This window comes from Mastigoproctus giganteus, chromosome 13 (genome assembly GCF_048544385.1).
Source record: "Mastigoproctus giganteus isolate SK-2022 chromosome 13, ASM4854438v1, whole genome shotgun sequence".
In the NCBI taxonomy this organism is placed as follows: Eukaryota; Metazoa; Arthropoda; class Arachnida; order Uropygi; family Thelyphonidae; genus Mastigoproctus; species Mastigoproctus giganteus.
In genome coordinates, this window is record NC_143587.1 from 111,202,254 (window position 1) to 111,223,524 (window position 21,271).

At 36.1% G+C, this 21,271-nt stretch overlaps 1 protein-coding gene across 4 annotated transcripts in view; it reads left to right on the forward strand.

The window, feature by feature from the left end:
- Window positions 1-21,271, forward strand: part of Unr (cold shock domain-containing Unr) — a 344,942-nt gene that overhangs the window by 286,236 nt on the left and 37,435 nt on the right. For all 4 annotated transcript variants that reach the window (XM_090387109.1, XM_090387110.1, XM_090387111.1 and 1 more), the window contains 3 exons: window positions 8,654-8,835; window positions 13,179-13,408; window positions 20,159-20,319. In XM_090387109.1, the coding sequence (XP_090243235.1) occupies window positions 8,654-8,835; window positions 13,179-13,408; window positions 20,159-20,319 (573 nt within the window). The remainder of the gene's footprint in view (window positions 1-8,653; window positions 8,836-13,178; window positions 13,409-20,158; window positions 20,320-21,271) is intronic.

Here is a 21,271-nt window from a genome sequence, read left to right on the forward strand (position 1 = left end):
GAGGCTGATAGTTTGGGGAAATTCAAAGAACATCTGTATACAGTAATACCCCGAAGTTACGCGATAGGTGGGTCCGATGAAAATCGCTTAAGTCGAATTCGCGTAAGTCGGGGTACAACTTTGCATATAAATACATATAAATTTTGTTTAATTGGGACCAAGGACTAACAAAAACACTAGTTTAAAAGAAAAATATTAATAAAATCGCAGTTCTTTATACATATTAATGCAAAATATGTATTTAAAAAATAAATGACTTACGCAAAAAAGTTATTTCGATGTTGATGGCTTCATAAAATCTAACAAATTCGTCTGACGACACAGACTTCTTTTTTTCACGCAGAATTTCTTCGTAGCAAGCTACTAATTTTTCATTCCTTACTTTGTAGCTATAACGCGTTCTTCGTTGTAGCCTGTTTTCTAAAATTTTTAAGCCCTTTTCAATTTAGCTGATACCTTCTGTCAAGTTTGCAATTGTCATGTGCTTTACGCATTTGCCTCATTTAGGCCTGTAGCACTTGCAATATCACATGGTCTTTCATTTCGCTCAAAGCGTTTCACAATTTCATATTTTTTCTCTATCGACAGAGGCGGAATGGCCATATGCCTTACCGGGAAAACCCCGGCGGGCCTGTGTGATTTTGGCCATAAACCATAGTATGAGGCCACTATAAATTTTCCCGGGTAAGAATTTTTGACCCAGTCCGCCTCTGTTCATCGATAATTGCTTTTCTTTTTCTCTTTGAATCTGCAGTGTCTTCAGTACACTTCCTTTTCACACCTTTTAAGTATTTTACTCATTTTTAGGGAATATAAAGCACAATTACAAAACGAGGAGGCACGCTTGATACGCATAAACAAAGCTGCGTGCATGTAGCAACTGAATAAACAACACCATAAAAGCAGAGATACACTATTAACACCTCACATTTCTAGGGATTACTGCCATAAAACAATAAAAATCCAGTTGCATTTCTGCTAGTGGAATCTGTTATAAACTGGTAGTAAACTCGATCTAATTGCATACCGATAGCTGGAATTGTGTTGGTTTTTACGATATTATGGTGAAATGTGTTTCCCCTAAAGAAAAACGACCTTGAAGATAGTGGGCGGCAGTGCTGCCAAACGAAAAAATCAAGAACCGCGTAACTCCGAGTTCGCGTAATTCGGGGTATTACTGTAATACCTTCAGGTGAGGGAAACGCATAGGATGATAGGTTTAATTTCCTTTTCTATTACTAGTAATTATGGTTTTTTTTTTTTTTTTTATTGTGTTTTATTAAGGGGTTTTTTTGGCTGGTGCAGCATAAGCCATAGGTTTCTTGCACCATGCAGCCATTACTAATACTATAATCCATGGTTGTCAAAGAAATTCAATGCCCACATTAATGTTGGAAGTGTGTGCCTCCATGAAGAGTGTAAAGTACTTCTATAAATATGTTTTATAAAGGTTATGATACAGCATCTGTACGATTACAGAGGGAAAGTACCAATGATAGTTTGGCCTTTGATGAGCGATACGTTAGTCCAAGTGATCTTCTGAAGCAATGTGGCATTTGGTTAGGTTTCAGATTTCGGTGAAGTCGCACTCCATTATAAGATTGCAGTGCACCTACCTGATGAACAGCAGGTGATCTTCCAAGAGGACAGAGAAGAGGTGCTTTGCAGCAGGAAATGTCTACAAAGACTGCTGGAGGCATGGTTTGAATTAAACAAAACAGATGTGCATGCAATGCATATTAAATTATGCAGAGATAAAGTACTATGTATTTGAGAAAAAATTAGGCAAATGGAAATGTGGGCAAGGAGGTGGAGATGGTGTTATTAGACGAATGCCTGTTGTGAGTGTCGAAGGCAGTGAGCGCTACTATCTGCGCATGCTTTTTACAAGTTTTGAGCATTTACAAATGATCAATGGAAAACTCTGTGAAACATTTCAGCACACTTGCAGAAAACATGGACTTTTGAAAGGAGACAGCATATGGCACGACACACTATTTTCAAGGTAATGGACCTACACCAAGTTATATACCTTTACTGTTTGCAATGATATGTGGATTTGGTGAACCTGAAGATGTACCTAAACTATGGGAAAGACATAAGCAGGGCATGAGTGAAGATTTCATAAGACGTTATTCTGAAGAAACAGGCCCTCTATGTTCTTGCAGATATAAATGAAATGTTGAAAAATTGTTCTGAGCCTTCGAAAAGTGCATCTACCAGCTGTTGAAATGATGAGAGCACCTCCACATTGTCAATCATTTGACATTTTGGAAGAACAAGCCAAAGATCGCAAATACAGAAAAATTAAACAATGAACAAAAAATGGCATTTGAAATTATTCTTGATGCCATGTACAATAAGTCAAACACTAATCATACCTGTTTTTTTTTTTAGATGGTCTGGCTGGAACTAGAAAAACATTTCTTTACTCAACTGTATACATACCATTTGAGGCAAAGGAGATTTGTTACTCTTGTTGCATCTACAGGTATTGCAGCAACTCTGTTAACAGGAGGCAGAACTACTCACTCTACATTCAAGATACCGCTGCTTCTGAATGCCACTTCAACATGCAATTTAAAGCCAAACACAGTGGAAGCTAAGGCACTTCTACAATCAAAACTGAGAGTGGGATGAAGCACCAGTGACACATTCGTGCCTTTCAAGCATAGACAGACTACTGTGCGATCTGACAGGATTAGACAAATCTTTTGTAGAGAGTTACACTATTAGGCAGACTTCAGGCAAGTCATGCCAGTGAAACTATGAGGCTGAAGATCTCTAATTGCCAGTTGTATAAAGAAACATAAGCTATGGGCCCAATTCCATGTACTAAAAGTTACACGTAATATGTGAACAATAGCAAGAGAGAAGGAATTTTCAGACTGGCTATTAGAAGTAGGCGATGGAAGAAGTGGTGCAACTAAGTTCTCCTACAGCCTATTTTTCAAACACACAAGACGCTGTAGAACAACTCTATGGTGACATTAACTTCAACACTGTTACAGCTCAGCAACTCAAAGGCAGAGCAATACTAAGTGTTACAAATGAGGATTCTTTGTAACTGAACAACAGTGTTAGACCATATTCCTGGAGAAGTGATTGTTTACAGCAAAAGTGTGGATACTGTAGCAAGTGAGCATCTGGCATACCCTGAAGAAATTCTCAACAGCTTAAACTAACAGTAATGCCTCCTCACGAGCTAAAACTGAAAGTAATCATGCTACTATGGACTCTTATGCCATCGTGGGGGCTCTGCAATGGAACAAGATTGATATTTACACGTCTACAAAGACACATTGTAGAGGCTCACGTAATAGATGGATTGAACTTAGATGCTGTTCCTCATACTGCGAATATCTCTATTCCATCTGATACAAATATGCCTTTCAAATTCAAAAGAAGGCAGTTTTCTGTATATTTAGCATTTTCAATGACCAAGTCACAGGAACAGGCTTTTGAAAGAAGAATGTGCTTATACTTTCCGAAACTTGTATTCAGTCACGGGCAACTATGTTGGTCTCTCAAGAGTTAGATCAATGGACTCATTAACCCCCCCCCCACAAGAATAAGTAACTAGTCTTCTCCATTGGTGAAGTGTTACTTATTCTAGATAGTGCAATACGTGGTAACTCGTTGAAGGTAGTCACAATATAAAAAATTTTATTCTGAGAAGAAGAATAAAATTTTTAATTGTTTATAATGAAATTTATGAATAAATAAAATGTGTTGATATTTAATTAATAACCTTTAAGCTATGATGCTGATGGCATATGTTATGCCAGGTACAACTAGTTATTATTACTATAATAACACAATATGAGAGATGCCAGTTGGTGTGCATTTTCTTATTACTATAATAATAATATGCACATTGTGGAGTTATACTTCACAACTGGGTTGGCATGATTGCAACACCTGCCCATCGACGATAGGCCAACAAGCCTTGAAACGGTGCTATCTGGTTGGTGGTACACCCCCCCCCTCCCCCAAGAATAAGTAACTAGCCTTCTCCATTGGTGAAACGTTACTTATTCTAGATAGTGCAATACGTGGTAACTCATTGAAGGTAGTCACAATATGATATACAATTAAATCGATGCCATTTGCACTACTTCCATAATTTTACTACTATGGAAAAATACGATGATATATCACTGATATTCTTATAGTGAGATGCCAATCCGTAAACTATTACACCTTGTGCATTTATTCTTTTTAGTAGTACCCAATTAGTTGATGTCTTGTATACCACAGAAGTAAAAGTGGACAGTCAACAAACATTGCTTTATACAGCTGTCTCCTGTTTAACCGTGTATATATATATATATATATATATATATATATATTAGCATTAGCATTAGTAGAGGCATTTGATGCAAGAAAGCAAGCTTATGCAGCATCAGCCAAAAAAAAAAAAAAAAACCCACTTCCACTTCACCCCTCTGTTCGTTCAAAATACCTGTCCAGCTGAGCCTTAAACTTATTTAGGCTATCAACCTCCACCACAAGGGATGGAAGTCTGTTCCACCAACCAACCACCCGCTGGCTAAAGGCAAATTTCCGCACGTCTATCCTACATCTGTCTTTCCTCAATTTGAATTTATGCCCTCTCAGGTGATTTTTCTGAGCTAGAGGAAGAATCCCATCAGCATTGAACATGCTTAAACCATTCAAGGCTTTATACACCTCTATCAGATCACCTCGCTGGTGCCTAGTCTCCAGACACTGTAATTTGCAAAAATTAAGCCTTTCTTCGTAAGAGCACCCCTTTGTTCCATTCACTAATCTTGTTGCCCTTCTCTGTACTCGTTCCAGAAGCTCTACATCCTTCTTGAAATGAGGCCTCCAGACCTGTATACAGTACTCTAGGTGTGGCCTGACCATCGCCTTATACAATGGAATAATCACCTCCTTATCCCTGCTGGAAAAATTCCTGTATATCATTGACAATACTCCATGAGCTACTCTTGCAGCCCGTCTGCACTGCTCAGAGAACTTCATATCTGCCTGCACAACCACCCCCAAGTCCCTTTCATTCTCTACCACTGTCAGTGTAGTACCACAGAGTTGATACGTTGCTCTGGGGTTGCTGTTTCCCATGTGTAGTACTTTACATTTGTCAATGTTAAACTTCATTTGCCACCTCTCAGCCCATCTGCTCGACCTTTCCAGATCCTGTTGCAGCAGCATAGTGTCAGTAGTGTCCTTGACAACCCTGCCAACCTTTGTATCATCTGCAAACTTGGACATTAAGCTTGATATACCATCATCAATATCATTTATAAATACAGAAAACAATAATGGACCGAACACTGAGCCCTGAGGGACTCCACTAATAACATTAGTCCACGATGAGCAGTGTCCATTGATTACCACTCTCTGTCTTCTCCCCCTCAATCACCCCTTTATCCATAGCAGCAATTTGCCTCCAATGTCACACTGCTCCAATTTGTGTAGCAGTCTTCCATGTGCAACAATATCAAAAGCCTTTCTAAGATCCAAGTATATAATATCAAAGTTATTCCCTGCATCCAGTTCTTTTGTGACTGCATCATAGTATCCAATCAAGTTGGTCAGGCAAGACTTACCCTTAACAAAACCATGCTCTCTGAGCTATAACTGAAGTCTTGTCTAAATGATCCTGCAGTGCTTCTTTAACCAGTGCCTCCATTAATTTTCCTGGAACAGAAGTTAAGCTCACAGGTCTATAATTACTTGTGTCAGCCTTTGATCCTCCTTTGTGAATTGGGGTCACATTTGCACATTTACAGTCTATGGGTACCTCCCCTGAGTCCAAGGAAGCTCTCATAATTATGGCTAAGGGTTTGCTTACTTCCTTTGCTGCCTCCTTTAATATAACTGGATAGATCCCATCCACCCCGGGTGCCTTTCTTGTGTTTATCTTCAACAGTTTCTCCTCCACTTTACTCCCAGTTATTTCAAGATTCTGTAGCTTACTGCTAGAGTTGAATACACCTCTGGCATTCCCCTCGCTGAATAACTCCTCATGTGTGAATGTCGATGCAAAATATTCATTTAGTTTGTTGGCTACCTGAGCAGGATCATCAACACTTGATCCATCAATATCAAGTGGACCAATCTGATTCATCCCCTTCCTTCTAGAGTTTACATAAGTAAAGAACTCTTTGCTGTTTTTCTTTGCATCCCTTGCCAAGGATTTCTCGTAATCTGCCTTCGCCTGCCTAACCTCCTTTGTAACTTGGTTGCATATCAACTTGTATCTATCATAGGCTTCTGTGTCATGTGTTAATTTGTATGTATCCCATGCATTTTTCTTCTCTGCCATATGCCTCATTAGTTCATCTGACATCCATTTTGGCCTAAACCTTGAACAATATTTCTTAGTTGGTATGTAAAGCCTAGTAGCTTCCAAGATAAGTTCTTTGAATGCTTCCCATTTTGAATTTGCTGTTGGTAACATCATCAGTTGGTCCCACTGTATAGAATTTAAATACTGTCTCAGTCCATCGTAGTCGCCTTTACGGAAGCAATAACCCTTCCCTTTACCCCTAATGGTAATTACCTCTTTGAGTAAATCCCACTTCAGCACACTGTGATCACTGACACCTAGTGGTTCATTTATCTGCAGATTCTTAATGCATGAAGAATCACTGCTGATAATCAAATCAAGAGTATTACTCCCTCTAGTTGCCTCCCGAACATGCTGATGTAGAAAACAATCATCCAATAAATCCACAAAAGCCCTGCTAGTGTGTGAGTAACCAGCCCCCAAATTCCAGTCAATATCTGGGAAATTAAAATCTCCCATTATAAGACACTCTGATTTACTGGCCCACTCTATTTCCCTGTACAGTTCCTTATTATACTCATCAGAGTCATTAGGCCTATAGCACACTCCTACTCTCAATTTTGATCTCCCACTGTTTATGTCACACCAAACTGACGCCACACTGCACTGTCCAGCGATGTCGACTGGCTTCACTTCCTTGGTTTTTATGTGTTTCTTAACTAATAGCATAACCCCTCCCCCATTCCAGTTCTGCATCCCTTATATCTGTGTGACACCACGTCTCTGATATCCCAACAATATCTGCCTTCGATGTTTTGAGCAATACCTCAAATTCATGAAATTTATTTACTAAACTCCTAGCATTGGTGTACACGCAAGTATACATGCACCTGTTTCTATTCTTAGCTACCCTAACACAACCCATGTGTTTATTTGTACCGCAATGGCTCCCAGCAGTCTCTGAAATACCATGCATCTTGTTTTTCAGGCTTCTGCTCATTCTAATAGAAGCAGTGCAAGAATCTCTTTCACCTCTGCCAGTGGCTACTGTCAATCTATTGGTCTTTGTCTCCCCCCAAGCTAGCAGTTTTCCGACCCACCTAACACTTCCTCGATAGCATCAGCAAATATTCTTGCACCCTTTCTATTTAAGTGTATCCCATCCCTGTAGAAGCAATCTCTCCTGTTAACAAGTACAGTCCAGGCTGGAAAAAAATTCTACCCCTTGAGCCTTGCACAATCTTTCCAGGGCCGTATTGATCGACAAGGCTCTCATCATATACTCCCTCCTATCGTGTCTGGGCAGAATTGCAGACACTTTCAAATTCAACCCTAATTCTCGGCTTTTGTTCAACAGTGACCTGTACTTGTTAAGTAATTCTGCCGGTCTCCTACTCTTAATATTATTAGTGCCAACGTGTACAACTATATCACCTTTTGTGCCCTTAAAAGATGATATTCGCTCTACAATGTCATCAACCTTTGCCCCTGGCAGACATACCCTGGTCCTGTTCCACCTATCTTTTTTACAAAGCATGTTCCCCGTTTCCCTGACAATAGAGTCACCAACAACTACTAGTTCCTTCGGGACCAGCGCATTCTGCCTTAGGGGTTGTCTCTGTGTCACGCGATGCCCAAGTGCAAGCTCTGGCGTTGATGTGGGCAGCTGAGAGCTTGATGGGCCCCTCAATTTAGTTTCTTCGAGGGCATCCACCCTGTCCTTCAAGCTCTCATATAGGTCCACAAGAACGCCGAGTTGTTGCCTGATATCGATACACTCCTTGCATCGCGCACACACAAAGACATCCCCCTTGGCAGTATCATGTCCCGTACCCGATTGCTCTGCAAACATCAAGCAAACAGTGCATTTTATAAGGCTGTGAATACCTCTTGTAACAAGAAATCCTGTCAAGATTCAATTAAATGTAAAGTAATATTAGTAATGAAAGAAAGCACTTTGATAATTTTTGCTTATTGGAATCTGTAGATGGGACTGATGGCTGTAGTATGAAACAAACTGAGTGAGAAGAATGACTGCCCAAGCCATGATAATGTGCTTCTAGTGATGGTGATAACTGAGGTTTTGCAATGTCAGCAGGATGAAAAAAAAAGCAAAGTAGTTTACTTTTATGAAAACATTTAGGAATTCAAGCAGCTTAAATTTTTTTTTTTTTTTTTTTTTTTTTTTTCCCTCCTCTTTTCATTTTTCTCTTTCATCCTTCCCTGATTTAATAAAAATTAGAAGGTACCTTGCAAAAGTAATTATGGTAACTAATTTTTGTATGGCACTACTGTATAAGTAGTTGTGACTTATATAAGTGTAGAATAGATAGAAATTGTTTTATTATCTATGGTTAATTGAAATATTTATAACAGGTAGAATTTACTCTTACAACTCTAAGAACAAATGGACACCCTGTAGCAACCAATATCAGAGTTGTTAATAGAACCCGTAATGGCTTCAGACACACATATCGTGGATTTATTGCTGCACTGAAAGATAGCTTTGGCTTTATTGAAACTGAGGACCATAGTAGAGAAGTCTTTTTTCACTTCAGGTATGTTATCTCTTTCTCTCTGTGACTTGGTTATTAATGTATTGCAAAATGCATTTAAAGACTAATTAAAAATCGCATGAATTCAGCATACAAGTAGTTGTCATTATGTTAGTGATAACAGAAGAAATAAATTTGAGATTGTTTTCTGCATCCCCAGCAAAAATAATTTTTCTTAAATTAAAAGAACTTTTTTTATATAATGAAAGTACAGAAAATGAGATTGCGTGCTGCATATTGAGATTGTTTATTTAGGACATAAGTTCAAAATGAGAAATGTATTCATATTGAATACTGTATACAGCATAAATTAACATTAAATTAAAATGTTAAGCTGTTGGCACTTTATCTGTAAATAAAGTAATTTTAGTATGGTGACGAAGTTAAGCAGTAAATATAAAAATGGTCAAAAGCAAGCAAACCCATTTTGATATTGTGTTTAACATTTAACATGAATTTTATATATTCACATTTATGTGTAATTCTACCACTCTTCTGTTAACCAATTTCTCCAACATGTTCTTAAATAGAACAAGAAGATTGTAAAAATCTGTGCTGAATTTCTGTAGCTCTTTGTACTGCCACAAGTTTCCTATGTGCACATGTTAGAACTATTCAATTCAAATATATGAAATTCTCTGAGCAGTGCAGACAGGCTACCAGGACAGCTCATGTCAGTGGGGTTTTGTCAGTGATATAGAAACTTTGCTAGTAGAGAGATAAGGAGGTGATTATCCCTTTGTATCTTGTATTTGTAGCTGCATCATGAATACTGTATACAGGTCTGGAGGTCTCACTTTAGGAACTGCTGGAATTGGTGTAGAGAAGGGCAACTAGATTGGTGAAGGGAACAAAAGGGTGCACTTTCCAATTAAGGCTTCTGTTCTGCAAATTGCAGTGTCTGGAGAGTAGGCACCTGCATCTTTGAATGGATTGAGTAAACTAAATGTTGATGGCATTCTTCCTCTTGCCGAGACTACACTGAGAGAGGGCATAAATTCAATTTGAGGATGGTTGCAGGATAGATATGCAGAAGTTTGCCTTCATCTAGTGGATTGTTGGAACAAACTTACAACAATCTGTTGTGTTAGAAGTGGGTGATTTGAATAAATTCAAGGAAAAACTAGACAAATTCTTGGAGGGTATGGATGGATGAAGTGTGTAGTTTTTTTTTTTTTTTTTTTTCCTAGCTGATGATTTATAAGTTTGCATCATTTGCCACTACTAATACTAATTTTAAAAAGTTTCATTTATTGGATAAGCATACCAAGCCTTCTAAAATTACATGAAAAATGATTGTCAGTCAGCTGTGGTTTTACAGTTGATTGACAATCAACTAGGCATTGCTAGGTGTGTTCATTGGAGACAATTTAATGACTATCCAGCAAACATATAATGGGGAACTTGGTTGCCATCATATTTAACAACGTTGCATTTTGATTGACTTTATGTAATACATGTGCATAAAAAAGTAGATTTTATTTTGCACAACCAAGGAAAATTTTACAACTGTAAAATCAAATGTATATTTTTGAAACTGTATACCTTCACATTACACCCTCCCCCCCAAGTAACATAAAAAATTGGTCACTTGGTTCATGTGGTTCTGTGACCAGCTTATATAGTTATAATTAGCAAAAATAGTTAGGTCTGCATTTCAAAGTTTACTGAATGAATATCAGTGATAAGGGAGAAACTTTATTTATCTTTTTTTTTTTTTTTGCATGGGTTGTAATATCCCAAAATTGGATGCTTTCTCTTTAGAAGGTATATGCAGTTATACATAAGGAACAATACAGTTCTTGAATTAATGTACAGATACATGGCAGGGTTGTTAATGACAACATGCTACTGCAACAGGATCTGAAAAGTTGGGCAGATGTGCTGAGAGGTGGCAACTGAAGTTTAAAATTGACAAATGCAAAGTATTGCATATGGGTAGCAGTAACTTATCAACTGGTCTCAGGACAGTGGAGAATGAAAATGACCCAGGGGTAGTCTTTTTTTTTTTTTTTTGCTGATTCTGTTGTGTATAATCTTGCTAATGTTGAATTTCTTGATTATTATGGCAGCAAAAACAAAACTATGATCTTTTTTATTCCTTATGAGAAATTAAAGATTTTGCATTCCTCATTGTGAATTCCCAAAGAATAATTTTTTAATCCTTCGAGTTATATTTTTCTCTCTCTCTCTCTCTCTCTCTCTCAAATTCTCTGTTATTCCACACAATTCTTGAAAGAATAGAAATGTAAAATTTAAAGGTGCCTCATTATTAATATTGGTAATATATGCCATACACTAGCAAATTTTTGTTATAGCTCCATTCAATTTCATTATAACATTGTTTGCCTATAGTTGTTTTGAAGTCATTTAGAATTGCAATCATACAAACCGATTATGACTTTGAATTTCGTTCTAGATATATTTTGAATAATCCATTCTGAAATGCATATAAAGAGAATAGTATCAATATTGAAATATGTTGAATTTTGAATACCAATATCTAATTAATAAGGATGTCCTGTACAAATTTGTGAATGCCTGGATTAAAAGAGCTTGCTGGAGTATAAAACCCATAGACTCACCCCGTGTCTTCCTTGAAGAGAATTAATTTATTAGGCTATTACAGTTTTGGAGCCAAACTGCTAATTTGCAAGAGACTCTCCACTCCACTCCACTAGTGGTGTGGAAATCAAGCTTACCAAACAGTTCAAGTTTTTTTTTTTTTTTTTTTTTCATGGGCTCCCAACACAGACCACTTCCTGTTCTATCCTGAATGCTTATAATATGCTGCTAGTAGCCATTTCCATAATAGAACTCCTTTCTGAGATTGCTCAGCATTCATCATATAAGTGAAGGCAGTTCAGACATCTGCACGATGTCAACTCCAGTGTGTTTGTTATTTCTTCAAGTATTCAACAAACTGCTTATCTTACATTAATAACCCCAAAAGAATTGTTGTGAGATTAATTCTCCTATAAAGTAGTTTCACTGAAGCTGCACACTTAGGGAGGTGCAAATAGCACACTTAATCCAGCTTCTGAAACTAATTTCCCTGAAGGTTTAACTTTTTCTTGAAAAGAAGCATTTTTTCCCATCTGAATGTACAAATCCTCAACTTTTTGTACTAACAAGTACTAAAACCAATAGTTTCACAGTATTTCTGCAATACTACCAAGCTGTACAGACCTACATGTGAACTACTTTCTAGATTACTCCTATGTTGTTCATTACACAGTGCTACACTGCAACCTTTACTAGCCATGCTTTTTGCCTTTTATAGACTGTTTACATCTTACATTGAAATAGTTTTGTTATTGATATAGTTTTCTATATGTAAAGTTATGAAAATCAGATGACCAGCAGTATCAGTACTGGAAAGGTACCATTTTATTCAGTATATTAATATATATGATTTAGCCAGGTAAGTTAAGGCATCAAAGTTTCTGCCTAGAGTGTTTTTTAAATGAATAAAATTGTCTTGCCAATTATTTCTGTAGCCACTTCTGAAAAACACCTAAAAGATAACCATTTCTTGAGCTTAATACTGCAAGAAAAGTTTCAGGTTTTCTCTGCATTTAACCAGGTAATGAACTTTGACCCCTCCCCCCCCTCATTAATTGGAAGAGCAACACATATGCTGGTTGAAAAGCAGTACATCTGCTCAGTGTGTTTGTTTTTGATGTCATTTTGAGTTAAGGTTGGAAGCAGGGTGAGATGGCTAGTTTTGTTAGCTTGGTATCCTTACTATTCAGATGTGAACTAGCTACCCTATGAAGTGGACAATTATTACTAATGAAAATGATTTTATCTAACTAAACAAGTAAACCAACATTGACACTTTATAGCTTAAGTTGCTTCAGTGCAAATATTAAACAATCAAACCCATCTCTTTGAAAATGGCCTGTTAATATCAGGAATATTCTGCGGTTTCTTAGTCTGTAAAGAAGCCAACCAATGCACACACATTACTTGAAAGCAATTGTTAAGAATTATAAAGATTATCAACTGAAATTGTGGAGGAAAATTGATTTGCATCAATCCAGTGATAAGCAAAAAATGCCTTCTCAATAATCTAGAAAGGTATCGTAAAAGTAACTCATTGGGTCAGGTTTATAGAATTATTTTAAGTTACATGAAGTAAAATTTAAGTGTTAAATTTTAACACTTAAACCATTAAAATTTAAGTGTTACTAATTAAGAGCTAAAAGTACTATTTTTCTTAGTGATAATTGTTGAATTTAATTTCCATACCTTGTACAATCAGAAATTGTTTATATGAATGAAAAATATATATTACTGATTTGCTGTATTGGATAATATTGTATTGGATAATTTCATTTTAGTGTTTTTGATGGCAATGCATCCAGTTTGGAAATAGGTCAGGAGGTAGAGTATGGCCTCTCTCATAAAGGTGGGAAACTGAGTGCTGAATGTCTTCGAAAATTAAATAGTGGCACTATAGCGAGTGAAGAAGTTCAACCTGATGTTTTGAGTGGAATTGTAGAACGTCCTGTTCGGTGCTTTAACCCTGACCAAGAAGAATATCCTGGTCTCATCAGACTTACCAGTGAAGGTGAGTCTGTTATAAACAGTTGCACATATGCTTACATTTCACTCTTGTTAATGTAATTATTTTAGCTACCTAACCAACCAAGTATTTGCATATTCTATTACCATAAGTTTAACAGAACATCAGTTCCCTCCCTTCTTGGCTAGAGCAACTTTTTATTCTCTCTCTCTCTCTCTCTCTCTCTCTCTCGTGCACAATGTTTAATAAAGGTTAGTTTTTTTAAAAAAAAAACTAAAACAAAATTATGGCAGAAACATTTTACACGGGCATGAAATTCAATGGAGATTTGAGGAACAAAAATAATAGCAAGTTCTCCACCAGTGGGCTCAATTTATATATTAAAATATTGCAGCTTGTGTATAAAAAGGGTAAAGTAGCCCTTTATTTTGTTGTATTGTATACAACAAAACTTATCATAGGCCTTAATGGTCTGTCATAAGTTTTTCTGCAAAAGAGCACGAGAGAGAGAGATTGTTATTACAGCTTTCCACCTGTTTTCAAGCTCTGAAACTTATAATGCCTCAGTGTTCAATAGTCTAGTCTGTTATATCTTCCAATGCTTAGCGGGTACAGTTTATGTATTAGACATTGTTTAATAAAAACAACTTGGTATCCAGTGAATCTCAAAATTAAGCTTAAAATTTTTAGTTCCCCTTTCGCAGATTGTTTTACCTCTGTATTTTGATAAGGTGTTCTATTTTTTTTTTTTTTTTTTTTTTGTGGTCCTGAATCTGCAAAGCATAGTAGTTAATGTACTGTGCTTGCTTTTTTGGTACTTCAACTTTTTTATTTTTTTCACTTCAAAAGATTATTTTTATTAAATAAAACTGAAATATCTTGAATATTACTGTATGAACATAATCAATGTAGTATTGATATAATGCTTCCATTAATAAAAATTTATTGATGCTATATTGAACAGATGCATACACATCTGTTCAGTATGGCATCATTTCCCTGCTTATTGAATCAGCAAGGAAAGGAGACAAATGTTAGATTTAAAAAGGACTGAGAAGAGTAGCTGATTTTTTAGGTAAATATGAAAAATAACCTGCAAGGAATGATTTCTATGAACTAAACTACATGATTAGCATTTCTTAAAATTTAGTTTGTCATTTCAAAGCCAAAATCAAGATGGAGAGTTATCCAGGTTTATTCCTTTTTTTTTTTTTTTTTTTTTCAGACTTTAAAAAAGTGATATTAAATAAGAAAGCATTTAAATGGAAGGGTGATAGCACATTAAAAAGTGCATTTCACTTCATAGGATTGACCATGGAAGCAAAGAAAAGAACGTTAGTAGCGGGAGAGTTTTTATACTAGGAGTTAGCACACACACATGCACCACAGTGTTCTGTGATATAATAGTCAAATTTCAAGACCTTGTTCTAGAGATCATTTGGGGCAAAAAAATGCCCTGAAAACTGTAGGTTGATTCTTGTTAGCATAGCATAATGAGCTGATACTGTTGCAACTTTGTGACTCATTGGTTTGCTCTTACATCTTGGCAACACAATCTTACATAAGATTGTGTTGTATTGCAGTTACACATAATGTTTCAAACATTTACAAATGAAGACTGTGTCAACATGCATTTTATACAGTTTATGGAGTAGTAGAATGTATGCATTGTGTGCATTGAATTGCACACATGTCCCAGAATATACACAGAACTTTGAGAGGTGGAAGCTGGTTCCTTCCCATGAGCAAATGCAGAATGTGTACAGCTGTGATTTGGAGAAGCAGTATTCTGGTTTCAGTGCAAAAAATTAAAAAATAAAGTGGCAAGGCCTCTATATAAACATACACAGAATTTACATGATGACTGGTATTTTTATCGCTGTTAGTACTATTATTAGTACTGGCAAATAATGAGAGGAAGTAAGCTTTATACAGTATCAGCCGGCCTGGGGGAGGGGACTTGCCCATCCTATCTAATATGTCTAATTCTTCCTTAAATTTATTCAATCTTCCCACTACCGTAACATTAGATGGTATCTGACAATCAGTTACTCTCTGGCTGAAAGCGAATTTTCATGCTTCTATCCTGCAGCCATCCTTTTTTCAGTTCGTATCTTCATGTGTTTTTTTTTTTTTTTTTTTTTATGAAAACCCCAAACACGAAAGGTATCAAAACCTATAGTACTTAGCACCGTGCATGGGTTGAAGGAGAAGTATGGGGATGGCAGAAACTTTGCTCTGGAGACTAAACATGGGTTTCACCACTTCAAGCCTCCAATAAGCAAAGTGGTGGTATTTCACCGGTTGATGAAAGTCATCTACCACCGACCGCTGTGTGTGCTATTCAAGAAATAATTAGAATACCATCATCATTAACTTGACTCAATCCATTTAAAGCAATGAACACTTCAATCAGATCTCCTTGCAAGTGCTTAGTGCTCATTCCATGTGCAGAAATTTGCGGCACCCAATCCTGTTATGATAAGAGTATCCCTTTGTTTTCACTAGTCTGATTGCTGTTCTCTGTACCTGTTCCAAGAGATCAACATCTTTCTTAAATTGAAGCTGCTCCCAAACTTCTATATAATAGAGGTCTGAAAGTGGCTGTTTTCAAAGTGATGAATTATGCATGCCTCCAACTTTGGAGATAAAGTTCTGTTTCATTCACTTATTTGAATGTAGTTTACTGAAGATCGAGCTGCGATCTTCAGTAAATGAAAAGAAACAATTTTATTGAATAAGCACATCAGCCTATAAAATTACATAAACAAATAGCAAAATTTTGGTGTCATTCAATTCAATTTCATTATAATGATGTTTGTTTTATCTTTGGTTGATTTTGGTAGTATTTTTGAATTCATGAGTCCTGGGACCAAATTCAGACTTCTGATTTCATTCTAGATGTGATTTGAATAATTTCTATTAAAATGCATATAAAATCCTATATTGTTTGTTGGGGAATGGTAGAATGAAATGCCTTACATTTTGATTAATGTTGTACAAATTTGATTGCCTGCAAGTACAGCTACAAATTTTGCCTGATGTTTTATTTTTAGATGTGACTAAATACAAGGAATTCTCTCAATTTTGGGTTAAAGAAATCCCACACAAGGTAGCAAAATGTAATTCTAAACAGATTTTCAGTAATTGTGTGCTGTGGAATATTAGATAATTATCTCTTTGAACCACATTTTATGTTACAGTTGTATGTTATGGTAATTTTCTGAAAATGAAATACTGCTGTATTTAGAGGGTGTGCTCTTGCCACATAAGGATGAATGTGAATGTATGGAGGAAATTTCAGCTGAGAAATTATATTTTTTGAGCAAAAATTATCACGGAAGATGGTTGGATAGAAGTGGACCAGTGGCAACTAGCTCGATTACTCAACTGAAACTTGTTACATTTCTTCCTCTGGGGTTTTATACAGTGTAGAGACAAAGAGACAACCTAGAGACAACCTAGAGAGTCTTTGTCTCTACACTATACAGTGTAGAGACAAAGAGACAACCTAGAGACAAAGCAGTTGGTAGAAGCCATAAAGCCATTGTTGGCTTCAGTAATGAAGATATGAATGCATGCAGTCATGGGAATTTCAGGAATTGGATTTAGTTGTATGTGAATTTGTGAGATGATTAACTGAAGGTTATTAGAAACTTTGTAAATGCTTTAGCATTGGCCATATGGTACAAGAAAGTTCCAGGGTTTTGCTGCGGTAGACAAAAAAAAAATAATAATAAAATAAATTACCTACCTATGTTTCCCACCTCACTTAGATTCCCATCCATTTGACCTTTGAAAATCCTCGAGCTGTCTGTCTCAACTGCCATAGAAGTGAACTTCCAGTAATTAACTGGAAATTTCATTCTAGCTCTCTGGATAGAATGAAACTCCCTATAATTAGTTAGCTTAAACCTCTTTCCCCAATAGTTTTATATTTGTGCTTTCTCCACCCTATTCTGGAATTATAAGAGTGAAATTTTCACCTTTATTTTTTGTTTCTCAGATCCTTATAGGCCTGAGAAAGTTACTAAGCTCTATAGCTCATGTATTCAAAGGATTTCCCGATATGTGCATCCTTTTGCAGATCTCATGGGCACTCTGTGCATGCTGCTCATGTTTTGACATTTTCAAGAAGCTCAACTGTCTTGTATGGTTTCCATACATGGAAAGCTCTTTCATCCTGAAGGAGTGATGCATAGTGCTGGTCATTTACTACCCTCTAAATCTTCACATCACCTGCAAATTTCGATATAACATCCTCTATCTCTTGGTCGAGGTCATTTATGAAAATCAGAAACAATACTGGTCCCAGAACTCTTCCTTGAAGGACCCCACTTCTAATATCAGGCTGATTTTGAAGAGTAACCATTCATAACAACCGTCTGTTTCCTGTGCTGCTATCCATCTTACAATCTTACCCATGGCTCAACATGTTCAGTTTTTACAATAACCTTGCGTGGGGTTGTCCTTGTATTGCACTCTTAATCATTGTCCACTTTTTCTGAGAACCACCTTTCTATATTGGCAATATATTGTTGTTTCTCTAGTTCAAAGGAATCTCACCCAAGTCTAATGATGCTGACAAAATCTATCTTAATGGTTCAGTGTACTATCACCACCTTCCTCAAAAATACTGGGTATATGCTGTCAACTTCAGAAGCTTTACTTGAATTTGGACTAAAAGTTTTTCTAATAAACAATCTTCAGCATTGCTAATTTCATACTGCTCAGCCTCGCTTGGGCAAAAGGATCTTTCAGCAGTGAAGATCAATGCAGAGTACCTATTTAGTTCATCAGCTGGGTTATCTAAGACTTTCCCCACACCATTATTCAAGGTCTGAACTGATTCATTGTCCTTGTGTTTTTACATAACATGAAAAATTTCTTTTACCAATTCTTTGCATCCTCAACCAGCAATTTTCTCTCATTAAATCTTTGCTCATATAACCTTGTCTGTGGTATTACTTCAGATCAACTTGTAGGTGATATATAGGCTTCAGTACTTTTCGTCACTAACTTCACTATTGCATGCTGAGCTCTGTACTCATCCATTGCAGAATCCTCCTTGTGCAACATTTTCTTACTGCTATATGAGGTCTGTTCAAAAGTCTATTGTCGTGATATGACAATAAGTATACTTACTAGGTGAGGGTCTTAATCTCCTTTTAAATAGTTTCCTTCTTGGGCAATGCACTTAATCTAGTGATTTTTTTCCACTCATGTAATAATCAATTCTGATTTTAAAATGACTAAAATCTGGCCAACATTAAAATGCTACCACATGGCCTTAGTTTTGCTATACTTGCCATGCTTCTGGGGGTTGGGGAAAAATGACAGTGCCAGTTGAAAACTTCTATGTAGCCCAAAGAATCCCCTTGTTTTTTATTAAGATCAGATTTTTTTTTTTTAATAAAAATTTAATATCCACATGTTCAGTGTACTCAAATGTTTTGAAATGCAATGATGTGAAAATGTGGTTTTCATTATCGGCTGAGCAAACTGTCAAATGACTCAGTCCATTCTTTGTTTTGATCCAATGATGCTTTATCTCAACCTTGTATATGTAGTTGTAATTTCTGACTGTTGCTTTAATGATATTCCTAAACTATTTTCCCTCCCTGTGCTAACTGCCCAGCTGATAGAAGTCACATGGCTCCTTAAACTGTCATAGTTCCTGGATGTTGAAGCCTTTCCTTAAATTGGATGATGAAGAGAGTACCAGCGGTCCCTATACTGCCAGCCCTCTGATTTCATATGGCTCATGCATGATAACCAGGTCTAGAATATTCTTACCCCTAGCATTTTCCCCAACATGCTGATGCATATAAAAATCTAGTTCATTGTTTCCCAAACTTGGGTCTGCAGACCTCCAGGGATCCACGAAACATTTAGAAGGGGCATAAAGTAGCATGTGTGATTAAAATGAAAAAATAAATATTATAAGATCATATTTTATGATAATAGTGATTCAATATACAAATTACAAAACATTTGAATTAGATTTTGTTGGTAATGGAATGTTAATACAGGATTCAAAATGCAGTAGGGCTTACTCAAAATAAAATACAAATAATGGTGAAATAAAAGAATAAATAACAGTTGAGTGCTCTTATTACTTATCAGTTTAGCCTATTTGTAAGATAAAATTTTATGATAATACATTGTGGGTTTTTTTTTTTTTTTTGTCTGTTTGGAAAGATGTCAAGCTACTAAAAAAGATTGTTGGAATTTTGTAAGCCGGACTTAAGCACCATCATAACCTTTTACTTAGCCATAATATAGCAATGAATATTGAATAAATTTTCAGCTCGCCCTTATCATTATCTAAAACACACACACCTCAAAAGTTCTTGTCTATGACCACAAAAGCTGATATTGTCAAAATGTGAAAGGTGGTAGTGATTTTAATAAATAGAAAGTTAATGCTAAGGAAACATGCTTAAATAACTTCAAGTAATGTCAGGAGATTGTCATCACTCTTGACACACCCCTTTGTTAGTTGGAGGAGTTAATCATAGTTAATAACCTCTCCCAGTATAGTATTTGTATATTGCTCAACATGAAATGTTTTAAAAAAAATTGCTCAGTAGGGAGGACTTAGGGCCAAGATAATGTTTTAAGTTAACTGTATAGAGAGATAGAGTAGCACCATATTTATATATCTTATTTTCAATATAGTAATTCCAGATGTATAGATAATTGTCTTTAGATCATGCTCAGTTAGTATTTTGGTGATATTATATTTTGGTTGGTAAAGATTATTTACATTTTTATTAACATTTATTTCCTTAGATGGTTGTGAAAATACTCAGGAGTATCCATTTGGAATTACTAGTTTAGTGGATAAACATGAATTTCTTCAGAAGGGTGATGTTGTGCAGTTTCAGGTTGGATTAACTAAGAAAGATGAAGAGAGAGCTGTGAATATCAGTGTCATTCGTACCCGCCTTCAGGTATCTCTTTTTTTTTTTTTTTTTTTTTTCACAGCAATGTCATAAAAATAAGAATATTGACTTTTCTGGTTTTGTTTGCCCACGTTCCTATGAGAATGCTGAATTAGCATTAGCAAAGGCACATGATGCAAGAAAGCAAGCTTATATAGCTTGCTTTCTTGCATCATGTGCCTTTGCTAATGCTGATTTCATCAGCCAAAAAAAAAAACACACACACACACACACCCTTCTCATTTCACCCATCCACTTGCTCCAAATGTTTGTCTAGTTCTGCATTGAATCTATTTAAGCTAATAAATTCTACAACGACAGATGGAAATTTGTTCCAGCAATCAGCCACCTGCTGACTAAAGGCAAACTTCCGCACATCTATCCTACAACTGTCTTATTCCTCCTTTAGCAAGTAACCTTTTACTTAGCCATAAAATTAACTTGAATCTCATCATATGGTTCCCAGAGTTGATTAATGGAAAAATAACAAGCTTACATGTCATTTATGAAACTTAATTTTGCATATTAATCACCATGATATGTGAAAGTCGTGTCTCAGCATTTTCAGTTTAACGTGAAATAAAGGAAACAGAAGGAAGAACTGACAACTTTGAAAATTTCACAGTAATCAAATTTACATATTTCAAATTGATAAGAAAAAGTACTTTAACTTCATACTTTCTGCTAAATACTCAAATTATGGTTGTATTCACAAACTTTTACACTCAGCAGTTTTAAAAATAATAATGGTGTTAAAGTCCTTTTAAAAATTTCTGGCCATATATTACTGCTTTTCTGGTTTATATTGCACAAATTCAAAACATTTCGATTGCTATTTGTTGGTTAGCATTCTGAGACAGTAGCTATGGCTCTAACTGGCCATTGTATCATATGGTCATTTCTGGGGAGCTTGAATACAAGGAGCAGTTAAAGTTTGTGGCCTGAAAATGAAAGGATAGTG